Source organism: Oncorhynchus kisutch, linkage group LG7 (genome assembly GCF_002021735.2).
Source record: "Oncorhynchus kisutch isolate 150728-3 linkage group LG7, Okis_V2, whole genome shotgun sequence".
NCBI lineage: Eukaryota > Metazoa > Chordata > Actinopteri > Salmoniformes > Salmonidae > Oncorhynchus > Oncorhynchus kisutch.
In genome coordinates, this window is record NC_034180.2 from 30,512,975 (window position 1) to 30,540,220 (window position 27,246).

At 45.4% G+C, this 27,246-nt stretch overlaps 2 protein-coding genes and 1 long non-coding RNA gene across 4 annotated transcripts in view; all 3 read right to left on the reverse strand.

Annotated features, from left to right (window-relative positions):
• kcnh5b (potassium voltage-gated channel, subfamily H (eag-related), member 5b) overlaps positions 1-15,194 on the reverse strand; it is an 89,933-nt gene extending 74,739 nt beyond the window's left edge. The window contains exons 1-2 of the mRNA XM_031828918.1: positions 14,758-15,194; positions 13,360-13,483 (exon numbers count right to left, since the gene is read on the reverse strand). Of these exons, the coding sequence (XP_031684778.1) occupies positions 13,360-13,483; positions 14,758-14,830 (197 nt within the window). The 5' untranslated portion in view covers positions 14,831-15,194. The remainder of the gene's footprint in view (positions 1-13,359; positions 13,484-14,757) is intronic.
• Positions 15,195-18,342: 3,148 nt separating this feature from the next.
• Positions 18,343-20,737, reverse strand: LOC109893922 (uncharacterized). The gene is made up of 3 exons (XR_002255806.2): positions 19,992-20,737; positions 19,262-19,358; positions 18,343-18,459 (listed from the first exon to the last, which is right to left on the reverse strand). It is a non-coding gene; the product is annotated as an uncharacterized LOC109893922 (long non-coding RNA).
• A 1,682-nt stretch (positions 20,738-22,419) lies between these two features.
• Positions 22,420-27,246, reverse strand: part of ppp2r5eb (protein phosphatase 2, regulatory subunit B', epsilon isoform b) — a 35,026-nt gene continuing 30,199 nt past the window's right edge. For both annotated transcript variants that reach the window (XM_031828919.1, XM_031828920.1), the window contains 3 exons: positions 24,632-24,759; positions 24,359-24,460; positions 22,420-24,034 (listed from right to left, as the gene is read on the reverse strand). In XM_031828919.1, the coding sequence (XP_031684779.1) occupies positions 23,935-24,034; positions 24,359-24,460; positions 24,632-24,759 (330 nt within the window). In that variant the 3' untranslated portion in view covers positions 22,420-23,934. The remainder of the gene's footprint in view (positions 24,035-24,358; positions 24,461-24,631; positions 24,760-27,246) is intronic.

The following is a 27,246-nucleotide window of genomic DNA, read 5'->3' on the forward strand; positions in this document are numbered from 1 at the left end:
TGTGATCACGCTCTCCATAGCCAATGTGAATAGGACCTTTAAACAGGCCAACATTCACAAGGCTGCGGGGCCATACGGATTACCAGTATGTTCTGACCAACTGGCAGGTGTCTTCACTGACATTTTCAACTGATTGAGTCTGTAATACCAACATGTTTCAAGCAGACCACCATAGTCCCTGTGCCCAAGAACACGAAGGTAACCTGCCTAAATGACTACAGACCTGTAGCACTCACGTCAGTAGCCATGGAGTGCTTTGAAAGGCTGGCAATGGCTCACATCAACACCATTATCCCAGAAACCCTAGACCCACTCCAATTTACATAACGCCCAAACAGATCCACAGATGATGCAATCTCTATTGCACTCCACACTGCTCTTTCGCAACTGGACAAAAGGAACACCTATGTGAGAATGCTATTAATTGACTACAGCTCAGTGTTCAACACCATAGTACCCTCAAAGCTCATCACTAAGGACCCTGGGACTAAACACTTGCCTCTGCAACTGGATCCTGGACTTCCTGACGGGCTGCCCCCAGGTGGTGAGGGTAGGTAGCAACACATCTGCCACGCTGATCCTCAACACTGGAGCTCCCCAGGGGTGCGTGCTCAGTCCCCTCCTGTACTCCGTTCACCCACGACTGCATGGCCAGGCACGACTCCAACACCATCATTAACTTTGCAGACGACACAACAGTGGTAGGCCTGATCACCGACAACGACGAGACAGCCTATAGGGTGGTGCCAGCATAACAACCTATCCCTCAAAGTAACCAAGACTAAGGAGATGATTGTGGACTACAGGAAAAGGAGCACCGAGCATGCCCCCATTCTCATCGACGGGGCTGTAGTGGAGAAGGTTGAGAGCTTCAAGTTCCTTGCTGTCCACATCAACAACAAACTAGAATGGTCCAAACACACCAAGACAGTCGTGAAGAGGGCACGACAATGCCTATTCCCCCTCAGGAAACTAAAAAGATTTGGCAATGGTCCTGAGATCCTCAAAAGGTTCTACAACTGCAACATCGAGAGCATCACTGCCTGGTACGGCAATTGCTCGGCATCTGAGGCACTTCAGAGGGTAGAGCGTACAGCCAAGTACATCACTGGGGCAAAGCTGCCTGCCATCTAGGACCTCTACACCAGGCGGTGTCAGAGGAAGGCCCTAACAATTGTCTGAGACCCCAGCCACCCCAGTCATAGACTGTTCTCTCTACTACCGAATGGCAAGAAGTACCGGAGTGCCAAGTCTAGGACAAAAAGGCCTCTCAACAGTTTTTACCCCCAAGCCATAAGACACCTGTAAAGGTAACCAAATGGTTACCCGGACTATTTGCATTGTGTGTGTGTGTCCCCCCAACCCCTCTTTTACGCTGCTGCTACTTTCTGTTTATCATATATGCATAGTCACTTTAACTCTGCATTCATGTACATACTACCTCAATTGGCCCGACCAACCAGTGCTCCCGCACATTGGCTAACCGGGCTATCTGCATTGTGTCCCACCACCCGCCAACCCCTCTTTTTTCGCTACTGCTACTCTCTGTTCATCATATATGCAGTCACTTTAACCATACCTACATGTACATACTACCTCAATAAGCCTGACTAACCAGTGTCTGTATAAAGCCTTGCTACTGTTATTTTCACATTTCTTTTTACTGTTGTTTTATTTCTTTACTTACAGTGGGGCAAAAAAGTATTTAGTCAGCCACCAATTGTGCAAGTTCTCCCACTTATGAGAGAGGCCTGTAATTTTCATCATAGGTACACTTCAACTATGATAGACTAAATGAGGGAAAATAATCCAGAAAATCACATTGTAGGATTTTTGCAATTTATTTGCAAATTATGGTGGAAAATAAGTATTTGGTCACCTACAAACAAGCAAGATTTCTGGCTCACACAGACCTGTAACTTCTTCTTTAAGATTACTCCTCTGTCCTCCACTCGTTACCTGTATTAATGTCACCTGTTTGAACTTGTTATCAGTATAAAAGACACCTGTCCACAACCTCAAACAGTCACACTCCAAACTCCACTATGGCCAAGACCAAAGAGCTGTCAAAGGACACCAGAAACAAAATTGTAGACCTGCACCAGGCTGGGAAGACTGAATCTGCAATAGGTAAGCAGCTTGGTTTGAAGAAATTAACTGTGGGAGCAATTATTAGGAAATGGAAGACATACAAGACCACTGATAATCTCCCTCGATCTAGGGCTCCACGCAAGATCTCACCTCGTGGGGTCAAAATGATCACAAGAACGGTGAGCAAAAAATCCCACAACCACACGGGGGGACCTAGTGAATGACCTGCAGAGAGCTGGGACCAAAGTAACAAAGCCTACCATCAGTAACACACTACGCCTGTCACGACTCCGACCGAAGGACACTCCCCTTCCCGTTCGGGTGGCGCTCGGCGGTCGTCGTCGCCGGCCTACTAGCTGCTAGTGATTATTTCCTCCCCCTCCTTATGTGTTGATTGTGTGCACCTGTTTTGTGTTAGGTAGTAGGCTTTATTAGTCAGCCGGCCCGCAGGGTTCCTTGTGCGGGATTAATTATTGTGATCGTCTGTTTGGTGTACTATTGTGCACGTCTATGGGTTTTGTGTTTTTCCCATTTTGTGGATTTTCCCTGGACAGTTTAAGTCCCCCTGTTTGGGGCATTTGTTTGTTCAGTACGCCCTGTGTGTTTGTAAGGGTTGGCTCATGTTCAGCGTTTTTTCTCAGTGCATTAAAATAGCACTCCCCTGAACTCTCTGCTTCCTGCGCCTGACTCCTCACCCACTACACTCAGACCGTTACAGAATCCCGCACCACTGGAATGGAGTCAGCAGGAGCAACAGCCACTCCCCTCCCCTCGATGGAAGAGAAGGTTCTACATCACACCACCGTCCTTCATCGGATCGGAACGGCGATGGATCTGGTGATGGAGAGAATGGACCGATGGGAGAGAAGCGGTTTCCTCTCTCCACCTTCGGCCCCCCCTCCTCAGGATTCCCCATCTCCCGACTCCAGCACCCTCCGTCTTACGCTCCCGAGGGTCTATGATGGAGCAGCAGCAGGGTGCCAGGGGTTCTTACTCCAGCTGGAACTGTACCTGGCCACCGTCAGACCTACTCCCTCGGGAGCGGAGAGGGTGAATGTCCTCATCTCCTGCCTCACGGGTCGTGCTCTGGAGTGGGCAAATGCAGTTTGGAATGGCCCAGACTCAGCTAAGGAGCACTACCCCGAGTTTTCTCGCCGCTTCCGCGCCGTGTTTGACCATCCTCCAGATGGCCGAGCGGCGGGAGAACGTCTATTCCATCTCCGGCAGGAGAAAAGCGCCCAGGATTACGCGTTGGAGTTCCGTACCTTGGCAGCAGGATCCGGATGGAACGACAGGGCCCTTATCGACCACTACAGGTGTAGTCTCCGGGAGGACGTCCGCAGGGAGCTAGCGTGTCGGGACATCGCTCTTTCCTTGGATGAGCTAATTGACATGTCCATCCGACTGGACAATCTACTGGCTGCCCGCGGGCGTTCGGAGAGGGTCCTGTGTGTTCCACCACCCAGCACCTCCACTCCTGTTCCGATGGAGTTTTGCCGAGGGGTACCGGAGGAGGAGGCTCCCTCTGCACCAACTGTGGTCGGAGAGGACACACGGCCGATCGGTGTTGGGGGGGTCCGTCTGGGAGTCGAGATGGTAGGCGGAACATTTCTCGCCCAGAACCCCCCGTTGGTCACATGTTTGTCTTTGTCTTTCTTAAATTTTTCCCCTCTTCCCAGCATAGGGCGCTAGTCGATTCAGGCGCAGCTGGGAACTTTATGGATCGCGGACTTGCTATTAAATTAGGTGTTCCGCTTGTGCCGATAGATTCTCCCTTTCCCGTGCACTCCCTAGATAGCCGGCCATTAGGGTCAGGGGTGGTCAGGGAGACCACGATCCCACTGGACATGGTAACGCAGGGGAATCATAGGGAGCATATCAGTCTCTATATTATTGATTTGCCTGCGTTTCCAGTGGTGTTAGGGATTCCCTGGCTGGCCCGGCACAATCCTAAAATTTTGTGGAGACAGGGGGTTCTCCAGGGGTGGTCAGAGGAGTGTTCTGGAAGGTGTCTGGGAGTTTCCGTCGGTGCCACCTCGGTGGAAAGTCCAGACCAGGGTCCCACAGTGTGCATTCCCCCCGAGTATGCCGATTTGGCAATTGCTTTTAGTAAAAAGAAGGCGACTAAATTACCACCACATCGACCGGGAAGGGATTGTGCGATAGATCTCCAGGTAAACGCTGCGCTTCCCAAGAGTCACGTGTACCCATTGTCCCAAGAGGAGACGTTGGCTATGGAGACCTATGTCACGGAGTCTCTGGGACAGGGGTACATTCGGTCCTCCATTTCACCCGTCTCCTCGAGTTTCTTTTTTGTGAAGAAAAAGGAGGGAGGTTTGCGTCCGTGTATTGATTATAGAGGTCTAAATGCCATCACAGTGGGGTTCAGCTACCCACTACCTCTCATTGCTACGGCAGTGGAATCGTTTCAGGGAGCGCAGTTCTTCACAAAATTGGATCTCAGGAGCGCGTATAGCCTGGTGCGTATTCGGAAGGGAGACGAGTGGAAAACCGCATTTAGTACCACATCGGGCCACTATGAGTACCGCGTCATGCCGTATGGGTTAAAAAATGCTCCAGCCATTTTTCAATCCTTTGTAGACGATATTCTCAGGGACCTGCACGGGCAGGGAGTGGTTGTTTATATCGATGACATTCTGATCTACTCAGCCACTCACGCCGCGCATGTGTCTCTGGTACGCAAGGTGCTTGGTAGACTGCTGGAGCATGACCTATACGTCAAGGCTGAGAAGTGTGTGTTCTCCAAACGAGCCGTCTCCTTTCTGGGTTATCGCATTTCCACCTCGGGGGTGGAGATGGAGGGTGACCGCAGTGAGGCCGTGCGTAATTGGCCGACTCCAACCACGGTAAAAGAGGTGCAGCGGTTTTGGGGTTTTTCCAACTACTACCGGAGGTTTATCCAGGGTTTTGGCCAGGTAGCGGCTCCAATTACCTCACTGCTGAAGGGGGGCCCGATGCGGTTGCAGTGGTCGGCAGAGGCAGACAGAGCTTTCAACAGGTTGAAGGCGCTGTTCGCGGATGCGCCCGTGTTGGCGCATCCGGACCCCTCTCTAGCATTCATAGTGGAGGAGGACGCGTCCGAGGCTGGGGTGGGTGCCGTGCTATCACAGCGCTCGGGTACGCCACCAAAACTCCGCCCCTGCGCTTTCTTCTCGAGTAAGCTCAGCCCAGCGGAGCGTAACTATGATGTGGGGGACAGGGAGTTGTTAGCGGTGGTCAGGGCTCTGAAGGTGTGGAGACACTGGCTTGAGGGGGCTAAGCACCCCTTTCTCATCTGGACCGACCACCAAAATCTGGAGTATATTCGGGCAGCTAGGAGACTGAACCCGCGGCAGGCAAGGTGGGCCATGTTTTTCACTCGATTCCGGTTCACTTTATCATATAGACCGGGCTCCCAGAACGTGAAAGCGGACGCACTGTCCCGCTTTTACGACACGGAGGATAGGTCCACCGAACCTACTCCGATCCTTCCGGCCTCAAAGCTGATGGCACCGGTGGTGTGGGAGGTGGACTCGGACATCGAGCGGGCGTTACGGGCTGAACCAGCGCCTCCTCAGTGTCCGGCGGGGCGGAGGTACGTGCCGCTTGGTGTTCGGGACCAACTGATTCGGTGGGCTCACGTCCTACCCTCCTCGGGTCACCCTGGGGTGAGGAGGACAATAGGGAGCCTTCGGGGGAGGTATTGGTGGCCTACCTTGGCTAGGGACGTTAAGGTTTATGTCTCCTCCTGTTCGGTATGCACCCAGAGTAAGGCTCCTAGGCACCTTCCTAGAGGGAAGTTACAACCCCTCCCCGTTCCACAACGGCCATGGTCACATCTATCCGTAGATTTCCTGACCGACCTTCCCCTGTCTCAGGGATACACCACGATTCTGGTGATTGTGGATCGGTTCTCTAAGTCCTGCCCTCTCCTCCCGTTGCCCGGTATCCCAACAGCCCTACAGACTGCGGAGGCACTATTCACCCACGTCTTCCGGCACTATGGGGTGCCGGAGGACATCGTTTCTGATCGGGGTCCCCAGTTTACGTCCCGAGTATGGAGGGCGTTCATGGAGCGTCTGGGGGTCTCGGTCAGCCTGACCTCCGGTTATCACCCCGAAAGTAATGGGCAGGTGGAGAGAGTAAACCAGGAGGTGGGTAGGTTTCTGCGGTCATACTGCCAGGACCGGCCAGGGGAGTGGGCGAGATACATCCCCTGGGCGGAAATGGCCCAGAACTCATTACGCCACTCCTCTACTAATGTGTTCCCCTTTCAGTGTGTGTTGGGGTACCAGCCGGTCCTGGTACCGTGGCATCCGAGCCAGACCGAGGCTCCTGCGGTGGAGGAATGGGTGCAGCGCTCCAAAGAAACCTGGAGGGCCGTCCAGGAATCCCTTCAACAGGCTAGTGGACGGCAGAAAAGGAGTGCTGACCGCCACCGCAGTGAGGTCCCCGTGTTTGTACCGGGGGACAGGGTCTGGCTCTCGACCCGAAACCTGCCCCTCCGCGTGCCCTGCCGGAAGCTTGGGCCGCAGTGTGTAGGGCCGTTCAAAGTCCTGAGGAGAATAAACGAGGTGTGTTATCGATTACAACTCCCTTCCTATTATCGTATTAACCCCTCGTTTCATGTGTCTCTCCTCAGGCCGGTGGTAGCTGGTCCCCTACAGGACGGTGAGGTGCTGGAGGTCCCTCCTCCCCCCCTGGACATCGAGGGGTCCCCGGCGTATACGATACGGGCCATTCTGGACTCGAGACGCCGGGTGAGGGGCCTGCAGTACCTCGTGGACTTGGAGGGGTACGGTCCGGAGGAGAGGTGCTGGGTACCCACCAGGGACATTTTGGATCCGTCAATGTTGAGGGATTTCCATCGCCTCCATCCGGATCGCCCTGCGCCTCGTCCTCCGGGTCGACCTCGAGGCCGGTGTCGGCGCGCTGCGGGAGCCACGCGTCAAGGGGGGGGTACTGTCACGACTCCGACCGAAGGACACTCCCCTTCCCGTTCAGGTGGCACTCGGCACTCGTCGTCGCCGGCTTACTAGCTGCTAGTGATTATTTCCTCCCCCTCCTTATGTGTTGATTGTGTGCACCTGTTTTGTGTTAGGTAGTAGGCTTTATTAGTCAGCCGGCCCGCAGGGTTCCTTGTGCGGGATTAATTATTGTGATCGTCTGTTTAGTGTACTATTGTGCACGTCTATGGGTTTTGTGTTTTTCCCATTTTGTGGATTTTCCCTGGACAGTTTAAGTCCCCCTGTTTGGGGCATTTGTTTGTTCAGTACGCCCTGTGTGTTTGTAAGGGTTGGCTCATGTTCAGCGTTTTTTCTCAGTGCATTAAAATAGCACTCCCCTGAACTCTCTGCTTCCTGCGCCTGACTCCTCACCCACTACACTCAGACCGTTACAACGCCGCCAGGGACTCAAATCCTGCAGTGCCAGACATGTCCCCCTGCTTAAGCCAGTACATGTCCAGGCCCATCTGAAGTTTGCTAGAGAGCATTTGGATGATCCAGAAGAAGATTGTGAGAATGTCATATGGTCAGGTGAAACCAAAATATAACTTTTTGGTAAAAACTCAACTCGTCGTGTTTGGAGGACAAAGAATGCTGAGTTGCATCCAAAGATGGAAACATCATGCTTTGGGGCTGTTTTTCTGCAAAGGGACCAGGACGACTGATCCGTGTAAAGGAAAGAATGAATGGGGCCATGTATTGTGAGATTTTGAGTGAAAACCTCCTTCCATCAGCAAGGGCATTGAAGATGAAACTTGGCTGGGTCTTTCAGCATGACAATGATCCCAAACACACCGCCCAGGCAACGAAGGAGTGGCTTTGTAAGAAGCATTTCAAGGTCCTGGAGTGGCCTAGCCAGTCTCCAGATCTCAACCCCATAGAAAATCTTTGGAGGGAGTTGAAAGTCTGTGTTGCCCAGAAACAGCCCAAAAACATCACTGCTCTAGAGGAGATCTGCATGGAGGAATGGGCCAAAATACCAGCAACAGTGTGTGAAAACCTTGTGAAGACTTACAGAAAACGTTTGACCTCTGTCATTGCCAACAAAGGGTATATAACAAAGTATTGAGATAAATAAGTATTTGATCAATAACAAAAGTTTTCCACCATAATTTGCAAATAAATTCATAAAAACCCTACAATGTGATTTTCTGGATTTTTTTCCCCCCGCATTTTGTCTGTCATAGTTGAAGTGTACCTATGATGAAAATTGCACAATTGGTGGCTGACTAAAAACTTTTTTGCACCACTGTACCTACATACACACACACACACACACCTTTTTTTCACACTATTGGTTAGAGCCTGTAAGTAAGCATTTCACTGTACCTGTTGTATTTGGCCCACAAATAAACTTTGATTTGATCTGTGCGATCACAATCATCACACATGCAGTGGAAGATGTTATGAGAGTGTACAAAGTGACCTCCATCTATGTGAACAATACAGTGCATTTGGAAAGTATTCAGACCCTTTGAGTTTTTCCACATTATGTTATGTTACAGCCTTATTCTAAAATTGATTCAATTGTTTTTCCCCCTCATATATCTACACACAATACCCAATAATGGCAAAGCAAAACCAGGTTTTTAGAAGTCTGAATAGTTTCGGAATGTGTGTGAACAATTTCCCTGGCCTAAGTTAATCAAATAGCCAACCAATCAGCCTGTCCCAAACCTTAGTAAACTTCATGAAATTTTTTTTGACCAGATACAATGCTATTTTACAGTTAACAAATTGACAACAGACTTTCAACATGCTTATAGGGAAGGACATTCAATATGCACGGCACTAACACAATTTTTTTTAAACTTTATTTTAACTAGGAAAGTCAGTTAAGAACAAATTCTTATTTTCAATGACGGCCTAGGAACAGTGGGTTCAGGGGCAGAATGACAGATTTGTACCTTGTCAGCTCTGGGGTTTGAACTTGCAACCTTATAGTTACTAGTCCAACACTCTAACCACTAGGCTACCCTGACTGTGAGGTTATGACTGATGATTGGCTGAGAGAAATTGATGATGAAAAGATTGTGGGAGCTGTTTTGTTAGACTTCAGTGCAGCTTTTGACATGATCAATCATAGTCTGCTGCTGGAAAAAAAGTATGTGTTATGGGTTCACATCCCCATGATATATTGTGGATAAAGAGTTACCTGTCTAACAGAACAGAACATCACTACTTGTTTTTGTAAGAAGTATTGACACCCCGAATGCACCGAGCTGTCTGTTAAAACCAGTAGCAAACAGCTCGGACATCCACGCATAACCCACAATGGAAGCCTCCCCAACATAATCCAACGTAATCAATTTTGTGATTTCTGATCTTGTCTCATCGCTGCAACTCCCCAATTGGCTCGGGAGAGGTGAAGGTCAAGTCATGTGTCCTCCAAAACATGACCCGCCAAGCTGCGCTTCTTAACAGCCGCTGGCTTAACCGGGAAGCCAGTTGCACCAATGTGTGGAAGGAAACACCGTTCCACTAAGGACCGAAGTCAGCCTGCAGGCTCCCGGCCGGCCACAAGGACTCGTTGGGCGCGATGAGCCAAATGTAAAGTGGCATTGTTTAAAGTTACTAGTGATATATTTATTACATCCACTTCTTAATTATTAAAGTGGCTAGAGATTTGAGTCAGTATGTTGACAGCAGCCACTCAATGTTAGGGATGGCTGTTTAACATTCTGATGGCCTTGAGATAGAAGCTGTTTTTCAGTCTCTCGGTCCCTGCTTTGATGCACCTGTACTGACCTCGCCTTCTTGATGATAACGGGGTGAACAGGCAGTGGTTTGGGTGGTTGTTGTCCTTGATGATCTTTCTGGCCTTCTTGTGACATCGGGTGGTATAGATGTCCTGGAGGGCAGGTAGTTTGCCCCCGGTGATGCGTTGCGCAGACCTCACTACCCTCTGGAGAGCCTTACGGTTCTGGACGGAGCAGTTGCCGTACCAGGTGGTGATACAGCCCGACAGGATTCTCTCGATTGTGCATCTGGAAAAGTTTGTGAGTGTTTTTGGTGACAAGCCAAATTTCTTCAGCCTCCTGAGGTTGAAGAGGCGCTGTTGCGCCTTCTTCACCACGCTTTCTGTGTGGGTGGACCATTTCAGTTTGGAACATAAAGGAACTTAAAACTTTCCACCTTCTCCACTACTGTCCCGTCGATGTGGATAGGGGGGGGGGGGGGGGGTGCTCCCTTTGCTGTTTCCTGAAGTCCACAATCATTTCCTTTGTTTTGTTGACGTTGACTGTGAGGTTATTTTCCTAACACCACACTCCGAGGGCCCTCACCTCCTCCCTGTTGGCCGTCTCGTCGTTGATGGTAATCAAGCCTACCACTGTAGTGTCGTCTGCGAACTTGATAACTGAGTTGGAGGCATGCATGGCCACGCAGTCATGGGTGAACAGGGAGTACAGGAGAGGGCTGAGAACGGACCCTTGTGGAGCTCCAGTGCTGAGGATCAGCGGGGTGGAGATGTTGTTCCCTACCCTCACCACCCGGGGGCAGCCCGTCAGAAAGTCCACGACCCAATTTCACAGGGCGGGGTTCGAGACCCAGGGTCTCGAGCTTGATGACTAGTTTGAAGGGTACTATGGTGTTAAATGCTGAGCTGTAATTGATTAACAGCATTCTTACATTGGTATTCCTCTTGTCCAGACGGGTTAGGGCAGTGTGCAGTGTGATTGTGATAGCGTTGTCTGTGGACCTATTGGGGCGGTAAGCAAATTGGAGTGGGTCTAGGGTGTCAGGTAGGGTGGAGATGATATGATCCTTGACTAGACTCTCAAAGCACTTGATGACGGAAGGGAGCGCTACGGGGCGATAGCTTTCTTGGGAACAGGAACAATGGTGGCCCTATTGAAGCATGTAGGAACAGCAGACTGGGATAGGGACTGATTGAATATGTCCGTAAACACACCAGCCAGCTGGTCTGCGCATGCTCTGAGGACGCGGCTAGGGTTGCCATCTGGGCTGGCAGCCTTGCGGGGGTTAACACATTTAAATGTTTTACTCACATTGGCTGAGGTGAAGGAGAGCCCGCAGGTTTTGGTAGCGGGCCGTGTCAGTGGCACTGTACTGTACTGCCTTCAAAGTGAGCAAAGAAGTTGTTAAGTTTGTCTGGGAGCAAGACATCGGTGTCCACGATGAGGACGGTTTTATTTTTGTAATCCGTGATTGACTGTAGACCCTGCCAGATGTCTTGTGTCTGAACCGTTGAATTGCGACTCTACTTTCTCTCTATATTGACACTTAGCTTGTTTGATTGCCTTGCGGAAGGAATAGCTACACTGTTTGTATTCGGTCATGTTTCCGGTCACCTTGCCATGATTAAAAGCAGTGGCTCATGCTGTCAGTTCAACCAATCCACGGTTTCTGGTTGGGGAAGGTTTTAATAGTCACCGTGTGTACAACATCACCGATGCACTTGCAAACAAAGATATATTTGTTTTGTAAAGATATCTACTGTCTCCAAGAATACATTGCCTGTCATTTTGAGAACTTAATTGCCCATAAGTTGATCGAAGTTATAATTGTAACTATTTTATAGTTTCATGCTGATTTATAGCCCTGTTAATAATTTCATAGTAATAAGCGTACACACTCCCTTACAATTCTCTGATAACTGGTTAGCTGTGGTTATGTATTTCAAAAACATTGATTTTATTTTAATGTAGCTGTGAGCTAGGTGTTGATGGCAACTTACTGACTCATGAAGTGCTAATGTAACGTTAGCAGGCTGGTAGGGATAATGTTAGAAAGCTAGTAGGGCTAATGTTAGCAGGCTGGTAGGGATAACATTAGAAAGCTAGTAGGGCTAATGTTAGCTGGCTGGTAGGGATCATGTTAGAAAGCTAGTAGGGCTAATGTTAGCTGGCTAGGGATAACGTTAGAAAGCTAGTAGGGCTAATGTTAGCTGGCTGGTAGGGATAATGTTAGAAAGCTAGTAGGGCTAATGTAAGCAGGCTGGTAGGGATAACGTTAGAAAGCTAGTAGGGCTAATGTTAGCAGGCTGGTAGGGATAATGTTAGAAGGCTAGTAGGGCTAATGTTAGCAGGCTAGTTGGCTAGCAATCTTACAAGCTGACTTGTAACAATGTATTCATACAGTATTTGCTTGTAAGTTGGCTGTAGAGTGCAAACAAAGTTATTTATGTTGGAGTTTAGATTATAGGGAATAGGCTGGCTTGCCAGGACCTCCATATTACATCACACCCCACAAATGTTTTTTCCAGACTGATTTCGACATTCTTCATCATTCGGATCAGTTTTATGTAATAACTAGAAGGTGAAAAAAGTGAGGTGTAACTTTGCGCTGGGACTTTTGATGCAAATTATTTTTTTTATTATTATTTAAAAAAATGTACCCCCTTTTTCGATCTTGTCTCATTGCTACAACTCCCTAACAGGCTCGAAGGTGAAGGTCAAGTCATGCGACCTCTGAAACATGATCCGCCAAACAGCGCCTCTTAACACCTGCAGCTTAACCCGGAAGCCAGCCGCACCAATGTGTCGGAGGAAACACTTTTCAACAGACAACCATGGTCAGCCTGCAGGCCCCTGGCCCGACACAAGGAGTCGCTAGAGCGCGATGAGCCAAATAAATGACCAAACCCTCCCCTAACCCGTATGATGCTGGGTCAATTGTGCGCCGCCCTATGGGACTCCTGATCACAGCCGGTTGTGACACAGCCCGGGAATGACACCGGGTCTGTAGCACTGTGAAGCAGTGCCTTAGACCACTGCGCCACTCTCGAGGGCCTTTGATGTGTATTCTAATGAAAAGCCATGTTACATGTGGTTACATTTATGCTACCTACCCTTGAAGGCCAATGCTCCTCCACTCCCATAGAATCACATGTTAAGGACAACTTTTGCCCCAGGCTTAATTAACAAGCCCTTAGCCCTTGTCGAAGGCCAGGAAAACCTCAAGTGAAGCTTTTGGAGTTGTATTTTAAAGATGGCCTCACCTTGGGCGGACCGACTGGTTCCCCTTTGCAACAGTCATTTGTTCCATTTGAAACTCTTTCTATAAGCAGCAGGCAGTACATGGACTCATTCAGTACTAGTGGAACACCAGATTCAGTGAGTCTCTTGCAATGTGATGTTCAGACAGCTCAGGCAATAAACTGACTTACTTCACTTTAATGAAGGCACTTTTCAAAACATTCTACAGTGGTTTAGAGGTCATCTATAACGGCAGATACAGTACACATACAAAGGTGCATAATAAAATTATTACTATATTACCATACAATAACCATCCTTACCTGCAAGTGCTGCTTTTTTGCATAACCTCAGCCCTGTGGAACCCAGAGAGCTTGCAGAATCCGTCATTACTGTAGACTACAGGCCACTCCACGATCTGGGCGTTCCCCAGGAGGAAGCTGGTCTCTGTGAGGAAAGGTCGCCGTAAACAGGTGTGTGGTGAGTGGGGAGGGTTCGGGTGTAAAATGTCTGCAAACACTCAGATGGTCTGTCACAACCCATTGGCGATGCGTGATGAGAGTGACCCCACACAACAAAGCCTAACACAGTGATCACGTGTCCATCAAATGTCTCGCTCTTTTGTGGTCCATATAATTATGACACTACACTCAGTAGCTTGTTCTACGTCCACAACAACAACCATAAGTTAATCAGAGAGGGAGAGTTTACAGCACATATGTCTTAACTCTGCTGCCAAGTCCATACCAGCCTCTGCATTAGGGATTCTATGCCTCAGCTGCTGCAGATTTACTGGCTTTTCGCTGATAGACAAGAGTGATTAATTTCTCAGGTTGTTAATAGCACAATATGGATCATCACATTTCTATACGCAGAAACTGGGAGAGAAATAACAATTTATAGACGGAGCTAAGCAGGCGAGGACTGATCATCCATGATTTCATAATTATAATTTTAACCATGTTTTGAGTCTACATTTACTTTGTAAATGTTTGTTTACATTTACTTTGTTTAGAAACATTGGAGTAAAACAAGCTTATATTTTGGGTTGTGATGAGGTACAACAGTTGAACTAAGCTCATGCGGCATTTATAAGTTATATTCTTCAAGAATCAATGAGTACATATCATTAATTTATAAATCCCAACATTTATGTAGCAATTGCAGATTGCCCATTTAAGTAATGACATAAATGTTTTACTGCATCCTGATTATTTTTACTGCAAATATATAAAGCCTATAGCCTAACACTTTGCCAAGAAGTGATATACACACACCACAAACAGACAAATAAATATAAGAGAGTAGTCTAATGATTGCTAAATGGATTGCAAATTAAGCTATTGTTATCTATTTTTGATATAGCCTACAAATGAACTTACAAATAATCACTAAAACAATATACATAATATCTGAAAATAAATATATTTTATATTGACCTTAATGAAATATAATTTCCGTGCAACATGACTGGCAGTATATCCAATTCAGCAGCCTATGCACTACCATGATGAACACCAAATCGCCTTGGCATGACGTCATCGAATAAACTTTGTAAACAAACTCCCAGATAATTTTAACAATAAAGGCAAGTCATATAAAAAACAATGATTAGACTATGAATAGACTAGACTTATCTTTTGAACAAAAAAAGGAAGACACTCATCCAAACTATTTAAAGCTGTCTGTTATGGAAACCCACGAACAGGTACATTGCTTACCACTTGAGCGCCGGACAATGTTTTCCAGAAAAGTATTCTGCGGTGCCACAAGCCCTCTCTTTCCCCCGGGCATCCTGGGGCCAGGCGGTGGTTGTGAGAGTGGTGGGCGATTTTGATGCTGCTTATCGGAGGACGGCAGTGTGGGTGGGTATTAGCCGGTGGGATGGAGAAGCTCATTGTAACACTGCGCTTTCCTCTGCTGAGAGCGCACTGTGGCAAAGACGCGCGCCTCCGAAGCGCTGCATTCTGCAGGCTCCCGGGGTGTGATAACGCATGCGTATCACCACACACAACACGCTCCTTAATACAGGCGTCGGGGGATCTCTGCGATGTACATCCACTTGCTTTTTGGCGAACTATTTTCACTGACGCACTGACACTTTTACAAACAATTACTGCAACATATCCACAAAACAATGTGCCTGCATGTCGAGAACGTTAAATAGGCAAACCAGACAAAAATGTATTTAACTAGGAAAGTCAGTTAGGAAGAAATTCTTATTTACAATGACAGCCTACCCCGGACAACGCTGGGTCAATTGTGCGCCGCCCTTTGGGGCACCCAATCACGGCCGGTTGATGCCTCTAGAACTGAGATGCAGTGCCTTAGACCACTGTGCCACTTGGAAGCCCAGACAATACAGTGTAAACAACTTAGATTTTATGAAGATGATTTAAGAGACATTGGATTGTGTTGACTGAGCAGACTGCTTTTAAACGGTGAGTCATCTCCAGTGAATGCAGAAAACACTGAAGTCTTGTATCTACTGAGTCCCCAATTGGTTCTTGGTAATAGGACCCAGGGGAACTGAGTCCCCCACCAAGAAACACATAACTGCAACAAGTGTTGCATAAGGGACCTGCACTGTATGGACTGTCACTTGTGACAGTGTTTTGTTTCTGTTTTTCATGCCATGACGCAGGTTGGTCTTTCAATATGGCTCAGGCTGTATATACAATACATACAGGGCAAACTAAACAACAGTTTATGCCAATTTTTTCATTCTATTATAGGCTGTAAAGGCTATATATATCTTCATAGAAATTCCCTGTCTGTTCAACAGCAGATGTCTGAATATCTTCAATCTGTCAAACAGAATGTCAGAAGCAGAAGCACTTCAGAAGAGATATCCAAATAAATATGTGTGAGGAAGCGGGTAGGGGTGGGAGTGTGTGCACTGCCAAGTGTTCCCACAGGACGTCTCTAATTGGCCCACTTGCATCACAGAGTATCAGACATATGTGACAGTGCAGGTTGGACAGCTGCCTTCCTGAGTTGTAATACTAATAGACCTAGGATCCTGTTCACAGGCAGGCAGTCGTACAGGAATGGATCATCTCCTCAACCCTATTACTCAGAAATGAAATGTGTGCCACCACCATGCAGCTGAACATGCTGCATAGATCTCAACTCTCAGTCAATTCTGAGTGGCTCTGAGACATTGACATGTGATTGAGGTGGAGAGGAGCCCAAACGTCACTGTAGGATATAAGCAAGACAGTAAGAACCTGTCAGAAGAAACTCCTGATTAAAAATCCACCTCTTACCGAATATGCACTATTTATTCAACTCTACCTCTTGACTCCGATGTAACACTTTTTTTGATAAATGTTTCTTACAGTGAACTGAATTGAAAAAGCTGGGGAGAGCGCAGAGGCACGTGTCAGGCACTTGGACATCTCTGCAGAGACGTGATTACTGTAATCACACTAATTACCATGCCTCACTAACCACCAATTACACCCAATCAGCATTCAACAGGACTCTCATTGTTCAGTGGGAAGAGTCAAAAAAATCTTTGAAAGTCCACTCACACAACAACAAGGCATACATCAGTGTACTGTATGTGCCTAACAAATTTATTTCTGGACATATCATTGCCTTCCTCAGGAGGAAGCTGCACACAAAGCACAAAGTTATCCGACCACAGTCAGGAAGATGTGAATTATGCAAGAAACATTGTTCTAGAAATCCCTTCCAGGTGTGAGAGATTCAAGATTCCCTCAATTGTATTATTCAAGCTGTAAATGTCACAGGCAAATTAAAACAAAAAGCAGATGACATTGATGCCTCGTTTTGGGGACTGGGAAAAAAATATCAAACGTCTCCCCTAATCAATGCAGCACATCTGGTGAAATCTGTCTCCATTCTTCCTCATTGATCTGAGAATTAATTCAGATGTTTCATTGTCCCCTCGATGGTCCTTTCTGAGCTAAAAGGAGGATTGGATATCAAGGCCCCTTCTGCTTCATTCTACTGGAATGCCAGCAGCTCCATCAAACCTAAAATAGACTATGAAAAACAATTCAATTGAGAAGTCAATGCCCACGTCCCAAGATGCAACGGTTTCCCTGAACAGTTCAGAAAGTAGGTGTAGTAAATTGATCAGAAAGACACTGTGTAACTTTGCCATTCTCTCTGTAGTATTGCCATTTATGCCCTCAATGAGTCTGAATGGGACTAAATTGCTGCATTAGTCAGTAAGAGATGTGCTCCAAACACAATGTGTACAGATGACCCATGTCTCTGCTTCCTCGCTGTAAAGTGTGTGTGTGTGTGTGTATGCCAGATACCGCAGCTCGTATAAGTGTGTGTGTGTGTGTATGCCAGATACCGCAGCTCGTCAAACGAGAATGTTCAGATTGAGCTGCAAGCTGTCACTGGATGTGCTACTTCAGCGCAACCTGCCAAATATCATGTCTTCTCATTGGTGCTAATTACACTGCTAGTCTGTGGGTCTGTATTAAAGACTTACATGCTTCCCTGTGCCAGTCAGAATACAATATATAATTGATTAATTGATTGGAGTCATGATGTAGCAGCTTTAATTGAGTCAAACTCCACCCCACAACATAGAGGCGTACTCTGGGGATCATGTCTACAGCTGCTAGGGAACGAGACTCTGAAGACTGTCAGTGAAACAGCAGCATAAGCATACGCCAGTAGTCGCGATGAGCACAAGTTTGATCTAGAAGATGCAATATGAATCACACCTTTCGTCACATACTGTGCAGCCTACAGTCTTCAAAGGAAAGATCTCATCAGCATAAAATGAAAACAGAGCTGTATGGGGCAGGGTGGGAGGTGTTTTGTGGTGCGTGTTCCTTCAACCACTGGTGGTGAGTTAAGTGAGAAATTACCAGCACCTTCCTTTTCCCTAGGAAAAACAATTGAATAACTGGCTCCTTGGTTAGATAGTAAGGTCAATTGGGGGGAGAGAACATTTAGCATATTCTGACAGGCTGTACCTCCGCACTGTGCATTTACTGTCATGAAATATTTGAGGAACCAATCAGATACAAAAGTAGATGTTTAATAAAGAAGCCACAGTAGCACTGTGGCTTCCACTGGCCTGGTTAGGTCCTACAACTTCACAGCATTCCTTTGAGCTATGTACACGCATCAATTATACATTTACCACCTTACAAATACTAGAATAACATTTACTACATGTAAATTATGACCTACTTAACACATAATTCCACTCACCTGTACTAATATCCAATAACCACCTCTACATGTTAACATCAGTTCAAACAATGACAGGCTAACTGAATAAACAACAAAGACAAAATGAAAGTATGAACGTTTATTAAAATAGTTTGGGAAAGGACGATGATCCTCCGAGCCAGATGCTATGAGGTTCCGATGACAGGCCTTCAGCTGCTTTGCGGTGGGGAGGGTCGGCGGTGTATCTTTTGCTGTGAGTCAAGTGGGGGGGGGGGGGAAGAGTAAACCTTCATTTAAATACAGTACATCACAAGATGTATTCCCATTACCGAGAAGAGAGCAATATAATTATTGCCTAGGTGAGCCCATAGGTTGTTTAGCAAACGTGATAAAGGTGTATTATATAGCTGTGCCCATTGGCCATAATAGGTGACTGGCATTCTGCACAAGGTTAATTGGTAGTAAAGGAAGGGTGACATTTTTCTGTTGATGAGAACATATCAGATATAAATTCCATCTGCGCCCATAGAGAGGAAACTACGTGAATATGATATGCTTACGGGATGAAGTTAAAAGAGCAAGCCATTCAGACCACCTCGCTGATTGAACGCATGTTATCAACTACATGTTGTGATGAATGGAAATTGATTCCATCTCCTGAGAGTCCCTGGGATACCTGACATCAAATGCAATGGGATGATGTTAACATCAAACGATCGAACAGAGAAACGTAATGTCTCTGCGGGCCGTGACACTTTTCATCCCTTGTTGACTCCGTTTGTGTATAAATCTGCCAGGAACATAAAATATGTATCTTTGAAAATAGTGCAGATAGAAGTCTCTTTACTGGAGGGTATTGCAGTTGAGTTAGGCCACAACGTTCTAGACTCAGCCAAACCCAACAGTGACTGTAGACAAAAGCAGCTCTTGTTTTTCTTAACATGGTTTTTTCACGGTAACAGGGCGACTTCTGTAAACACTGAGTAGTTTTACAGCACATCGTGGCCCTTCCTGCACAAGCAGTAGTTTATTGGGTTTCCCGACACTACTTACCTCATGGATAAGCAGTAGGAAGGTGTGGCGCGCGGAGGTCCTCTGTATGGTTTCTGGTACCCAAGTGGGTGGTGATTGCGCATCATGCATTGTTTTTCTTATTATTGAGAAAACAAAAAGGCAAAGCTATAATCTGAACCTCCTGTATGAAGAGGAGTTTAAAACACCAGATATTATGAAACAACGGTAAGGGTTTATGTTGCATTATCTGAGCACCTTCACAATGGTTTGAAACACAAATAAACCAACAGGTTTGTTACTTTCAAACCTTTTTGATTTCATTTCCCAGACATGATATCCATGCTTCTACATCTGCATTGCTTGCTGTTCGGGGTTTTAGGTTGGGTTTCCGTATAAGCACTTTGTGGCATCTGCTGATTTTAAAATGGCTTTATAAATACATTTGATTGATATACTGCCCAGTGTGAAATCAATGGCATTAGATTCCCATAATACCTCTACACTGAATATTAATGTGGATTTAAATCTTTGACTTATTTTCCTTCTACATGCATTACAGCAGAAGACATAGATTAGCTGAGAAGTGAGAACAATAAGGGATGAATGGGATTATAATAGGCTACATATATTACTCATGGAGATCCTATATTATGATATAGATACACTGGGCCAGTAATGCTTAAGCAAAGAGAGGGAGGGCTGAGTGACGGCTTGACAGAAATACAGAAAGCTCAAACAGAACATCAGAAAAAGGTTAGCTCTTACTTACACTTTGTTTATAGGCAGAAATGTACTCCCCCTTGTCTTGGAAGGTGAGTGAATCCTTGGAAATATAACTCTCAGGGAAAACCCTCAAAGTATCTGTGTCTGAGCTCCGTCTACCTCTCTCTGCCACTTGGGCTGAACAGGCTCTGAGTGACACCTGGCATACCTGAGTCTGTGTAAAGTAGGGACTCCCCCTCCTGGTGAAGACACACCACCGCAGGTCTGTGCTGATGTTGCCTGATTTAAACTCATCTATAGTTGTAGGAAACAAAGGCAGAATTCCAAAAGTCAACAATGAGATACAATCACCAGTTAAACAACCGCAGGAAGGGATGTTTGAAGTAAACAATAATGCTTTTAGTCTACTCTGTTTTTATTCATTTATGAGGGTGTTGCCCTACAGCCTGCAGGAGAGGGCATTGATGCATGCATCTGATGAGCAAGACAGAGTAATAATGAGCTGGGTGTGTAGAAAGAGGGGGCAAATCAGTAATCTGAATTATCAGCACTATAATTAATTATGACAATGCCCTCAGTGTGTCACAGCCTCACCCCAGTTCAGGCCAAGTGTGCACTCAAGGGTTGAGAAGTCGAAACGACTTCCAGTAATTGCTTTGAGAAAATAAGAAAAAGGTGGCAGTCTATAAAGGCCCATTGCAGTCGGAACGTGATTTTACTGTGTTATTTATGTGTTTTATGTTTCCACACTGTTGGAATAATTCTGTGAAATTGTGAAAATGATAATGCCCTTTAAGTGTAAGAGCCTTTTGTAAAGACCGTCTGAAATTTCTGCCTGTTTTGGAGGGATGGAGTTTTGGACCGCCTGGTGACATCACCAGGAGTTCCAAACCTCTGCCAATAACAGCCTCCCCACTCAGACCACTCCCAGACAGTCCAAGCTAAATTCTTGCTTGAGGAATTGGTCTTTGTAAGAATCAAGTTGTTCATTTTTGACAATTTTAATTGAAAACAATCACAATAAGGTACTTACTTATTTACCAGAAATGATTTGATATTGAAATAAAAATGGCTGCATTGGACCGGATGTGTGCCCGTTGGGTGATGGTAATGAGATAAAGCGTTGTCACCCTTCCTTTCCTAATTGGCCTGCTACTGTTTCCCAGGGCATTACCTTGTGCCCAAACATGGGAGCAGGGCTTTGACAATGCACTGTCCCTGGTTATTAAGCCAAAACAGTCCTCTCCGTCTACAGCTGCCAAATCCTACTAGAATCCATCTAATTCCAGGCAGATTAAGCCAAGAGAATCCAGTTCCCACGTTGAACATTGTTAGGAACAGTCAAAATGACAGGGAGTAGAAAAACAAGAGCCACACTTAGAGCAGATCACAATCACAGCAGCGCCGCTTGGCCCTTTCGAACAGAGCAGTCAGAACTAGGGACTAAGACTTTAAAAAAAAGGTGAGCTCTGCCTCAATAGCGGTGGAAAAGATAAACACTGCCAGACACACAGCAGAAATACCCGAAATAAAGCTAAACCAATCAGACTGCCTAAAAAAAACTCCCCAGAAAAATTGCCATTGACAATAGAGAAAGGTTGCTCCTATTTAATAATTAGTTATTCTCATTTTCATACAGAACACTGGACAGAATCTCTTACCTGTAGATGAAAACACCACACATGCATTTTCCTTTGGGATGATCTTGGCAGAAAACCTAAAAAGTAAAGCTCCATTGTCCTCGTAAAACTTTGCCTACCAGCTATCTACAACAAAACATTCAGTTGTTACCCAAGGACAATACACTAGTGACTAGTGTGATGGTGTGTGCGCACCAGGTCAACATTACACCCACCTTCCACACTCTCTCACACAGGTCAGATCACATTACACCTTAAATGACCAATTTTAGACCTAGTTGCGTGTTTGATAACTTTGGTGCAGAAATCTACATTATTCACTGATATTGTAACAGGGCTGAATAAAAGCTCACAAATGACATATCAGATGCAATCAACTACATAGTGACTCAATGGCTGCTATGGGGTCCATCAGATGTGAAGTCTTGCTGCCCTCCTGTGGCACTCCAAGATAGATTTACATTTGTGGCCAAGTAAAATGATCTTTACTTGAAAATGGAAAAACAAAATTCATATGTTCTGCTAATTGTTGTTGAACAAGTCAATTAAACACAAACAATAAGCCAACTCTTCTAATCGATCATTCGTCATATCAAAGGATATCGAGACGCTCTTCGTGGACTGCAGGCCGCTTCACAGCTGTCGCTTGACTATCCAAGCGACAACAACATGCAGAATCAATTAGTCATGAAATGCACAGCACCATTTCAGAGTAGCTCAGCAACAATCAAAAACACAAGACCCCTTCATTCATCCTTTCACCTCTCCATCAAACACAGGCACAAAACAAACAGCAGTCTGTGGTCTGAAAATAAGGCAATCCAGCATCTGGGCTTTATCACAAAACAGGTTTAATTTAATATCTCTTTATTTTTTAAAATAATTAAACATTTGTATTTCTCCAACCCTTTTTTTTCTTCATTTTAATCATATATCTTGGCCATCCTAAAGCACACATTAATTCTGTCAACAATGGGGTCAACAATGCTGAACTTACTGTAAATTTGAACAGGATATCAACTGCTCCATGCCTTCCCTCTCTCTGCCCTGCCCTCCCTCACTCCACAACTAAAAAATAAGATCTGATGGTCAAAGAAGCTTAATCAAAAAATCCAAAATGAGCTAAAAACCAAGAAGGAAACAAAAAGAGAAAAAAGAAAGAGGGGAAAACACTATCATAAATACCAGTAAGTCTTACCTCTTATAATACCTCTTATATACTGGATACTCCTCGACTGTTCCGAAGCAAAAATATATGCTAAATTACTACAAGATACAAGATATCAGTGTACTGCATATAATAACAATATACAATTTTGTAATACTGTGAAGAGTACACCCGGGACGGATGCTCCTTTTCACAATAGGAGAGTTTGGCGCTTCTCTACAGCTCGCAATCGTTTTACATTTTTTGTATTTGCTGTGTGGCTGGAGGGTACCAGTGCCAGACTGATACCAGGCTGCCTGGTACTGTAGCGTCAAAGTCCACAAACCCAAAGAGAGACAACTGAACTGACAGATACCAATCAATCATTGGGGAGCCAGATGCACACAGATAAGTGAACAGAAACAAAATGTGGAAGTGGGGAGAAAATGGTGCGAGAGGGTGGATTTAAGTGTGTGTATGAAGACCTTCCCTTTACCGTTTTTTTAAACTCCCTGTACATACAGGCCCTTAACATGTTTGCCTCTTGGAGGAAGGGTCGAGAACGACGGGGGGGGGACGGGGGGGGGGGGTTCAATTCATTTCCTTATGGCTAATGGGTCCATAATACTAGCTTAGCTTGAGCATGGAGAGAGGCAGGTCAGGAGGGGTCAGAGGCTGGTCCTTACGGAGGGAAGGGGTGTCCTCTTGGTCAGGGTGGAGCCTCCCAAGTATCTCACTCAGTCAGGACGTCCCACACAGGGAGAGGTACAGAAGCACCACAGGAGACAGAGTGAAAGAGAAAGAGCATGGGTTTGTAGAGATGGAAAATGGGTTTGTATTCAGGGAAGTGGGGTTCTCAAAGGGCAAGGTTAAAACAATCTTTTCTTTCGCTGTAGATTTTTTCCAAGAAGAGTTCATTTCAAGTCCTACTGTCCAATGTCTTTTTTCCCCACACAAGTTCTTTTTCTTGTTTTTTCTTCCTTTTTTTAAATATTTTTTTTCGCAGTAATATCAGTTTAAGGGAAAAAGAAAAAGTTATTTACAGTGATGTTGAAATAATGAAACAGACGTGTGAATCTACCGTAAAGTAAGTCGCACAATACAGAAAAGGAGAAAAAAAAATAAAAAAACACGGTTGCTCCATGTCGTTCCAGAGGGCGCGGCTCTGGTGGACATGGATGGGAGGGGAGTGTGGCGCTTCGTTAAGTGGGAATGATCCCGTCGCTCCTAAGGCCCCTCTTCAGCTCCAGGTCCCCCAGCTTCTTCCAAAGCTCCTCCCTCTCCTTCTCTTTCTTCTTCTCACTGCAGACAGTACAGATCACACAGGGGGGAGGAGGGACTAGCTGCAGATTACTGAGAGATTACTACTGGGTTTACCACCACAACAACAACTCTTGGCCAAGTACCACCCAATCAAAATGTCTTATGCTGCCAGAGTTAAGAATCACAATATTACACACACACAGTATATGAGAGAAAGTGAGATTCTGTATATAAATAACTGTAAATGTTTGGTATGAACCTGTGTAGTGAGCATGGCCTATACGAGTGAGTGGGTGTTTAAAAAACTACAACAGTGCTCTGACCACACCACATACGATCCTTTAGTGATGCTGCATATCTTACCGCTGGCGGTCTGACTTGTACGTAGCTGTGAGTTCATCAAACAAGGTACTGTTCATCTCCATGAAGGCTTTTAGTACGTTGTACACCAACGCCACTATCGCCCTGCAAGAAAAATGTAAAACATGCCAACATTAACTCTTTTACACTTAATTTTTTCTATATTGAGCCAAGAGTCTAAACAAATACAATAGAATATACAACCAAATACAAGAAGATAAATCAAGTTTTCTGATTGGATAAATCTGTGTGAGGGGTGTGCTGAGGTGGACTCACGGGTTCCAGTGCTCTTTGGAGATCCTGTAGAGGCTGGCGAACATGATGGGCAGGATGACGCTGGAGTTCTCCTCGATCAGACTCATTATGTACTCATTGTTCCAGTAGTACAGGGCCCTCTCCGCCACCTGCCAGGGACAGAAACACACACAGAGATTGAATACAAACAGCCATTGAAAGATGGTTGCAATTTCAGTTTAATCCATCAGAAAAGACAGATCAAATAATACAAACAAATAGTGGTTCAACTCAAATATACTAAATGATAAACATTATATTTAAAAAAATTTAAATACATATTTTTAAAGTATAATCTTTGTAAATGATCTCATGAATAGGGCTGGTGGGGTTGTCACATATGCAGCTAAAGACCAAAATTGGTTAAAGAAAATTGGGATAAATAAAAAAAGTATACCAGTTACCAAAAAACGTACCAGTGCATTATAGACTGAAAAATAGTTGGGAAGAGATATGATATGCAAAACAACGCTGGATTCAACAATGGAATTTTTCCATTTAAATTATACCTTGTGTCTGGATATCAATCCAGACAATACCGCATAATGACAATGCAAAAACTGTTTTTTAGAAATATTTGTACATTCATCATTTAAAAAAGACAAATCATTTATTTATATAGGTATTCAGACCCTTTTCTATAAGACTCAAAATTGAGCTCAGGTGCATCCTGTTTCCATCGATCATCCTTGAGATGTTTCTACAAGTTGATTGTAGTCCAACTGTGGTAAATTCAAATTGATTGGACATGATTTGGAAAGGCACACACGTCTATATAAGGTCCCACAGTTGATAGTGCATGTCAGAGCAAAAAACAAGCCATGAGGTCGAAGGAATTGTCCGTAGAGCTCCGAGACATGGTTGTGTCAAGGCACAGATCTGGGGAAGGGTAACAAAACATTTCTGCAGCATTGAAGGTCCCTAAGAACACTGTGGCCTCCATCATTCTTAAATGGAAGAAGTTTAAAACCAACAAGACTCTTCCTAAAGCTGGCCGCCCAGCCAAACTGAGCAATCGGGGGAGAAGGGCCTTGGTTAGAGGTGACCAAGAACCCAATGGTCACTCTGGCAGAGCTCTAGAGATGGGAAAACCTTCCAGAAGGACAACCATCTCTGCAGCACTCCACCAATTAGGCCCTTAAGTTAGAGTGGTCAGACGAAGCCCCCCAGTAAAAGGCACAGGACCGCCCTCTTGGAGTTTGCCAAAAGTCACCTAAAGGACTCTGACCATGAGAAATAAGACTCCCTGTTCTGATGACACCAAGATTGGCCTGAAAGCCAAGTGTCACATCTGGAGAAAAGGGAAAGATGAACGGTGCAAAGTATAGAGATCCTTGATGAAAACCTGCTCAGGACCTCAGACTGGGTTGAAGGTTCGCCTTCCAATAAGACAACGACCCTAAGCACACAGCCAAGACAACGCGGGAGTGACTTGGGGACACGTCTCTGAATGTCCTTGAGTGCCAGAGCCCGGACTTGAACCCGATCTAACATCTCTGGAGAGACCTGAAAATAGCTGTGCAGCATGGCTCCCAATCCAACCTGACAGAGCTTGAGAGGATCTGCAGAAAAGAACAGGAAAAACTCCAAATACAGGTGTGCCAAACTTGTAGCATCATACCCAAAGAGACTCGAGGCTGTAATCGCTGCCAAAGGTGCTTCAAAAAAGTACTGAGTAAAGGGCCTGAATACTTATGTAAATGTGATAATTCTTAAAAAATTAAAAAAACTTGGTAAAAATGTTTCTAAATGTGTTTTTGCTTTGTCATTGTGGGGTATTGTGTGTAGATTTAGGTGGAAAAAACTACTTAATACATTTTAGAATAAGTCTAACGTAACAAAATGTGGAAAAGGGAAGGGGTCTGAATATTTCCCAATGCACTGTATATGTGGGATACAACCATCCCAGCTCTGCAGAATTTGCTGCGAAGAGACAGAATCATTATATCATTTGTTTTGGTACAGTCCATATGTAGCTTATTTTTGGTCACAGTTCCAGGAATGGCTGAAGAATTACAACATGTACCTCGAGCAAACTCTGCAGATAGCGCTACTAATGCAGCAGACATTTTTCGGTACCCTTCCCCAGATCTGTGCCTCGACACAATTCTGTCTCGGAACTCTACGAACAACTCCTTTGACCCCATGACTTAGTTTTTGCTCTGACATGCACTGTCAAGTGTGGGACCTTATATAGACAGGTGTGTGCCTTTCCAAATCATGTCCAATCAATAGAATTTACCACAGGTGGACTCCAATCAAGTTGGAGGATGATCGAGGATGATCGATGGAATCACGATGCACCTGAGAAACATTTTGAGTCTCATAGCAAAGGGTATGAATACTTAGTCAAGTACATAAGTATTTGGACAGTGACACAATTTGCATCATTTTGGCTCTGTACGCCACCACAATGGATTTGAAAGGAAACAATCAAGATGTGCTTTAAGCGTCGACTTTGATCTTTAATTTATGGGTTTTGTCAATTATTATATGAACCGTGTAGAAATTAAAACCATTTTTATATATAGCCCCCCAATTTAAGGGGTTCAAAAGTCAGGAACCCATAGACATCAACAGATGCTGCGTTTCTTCCC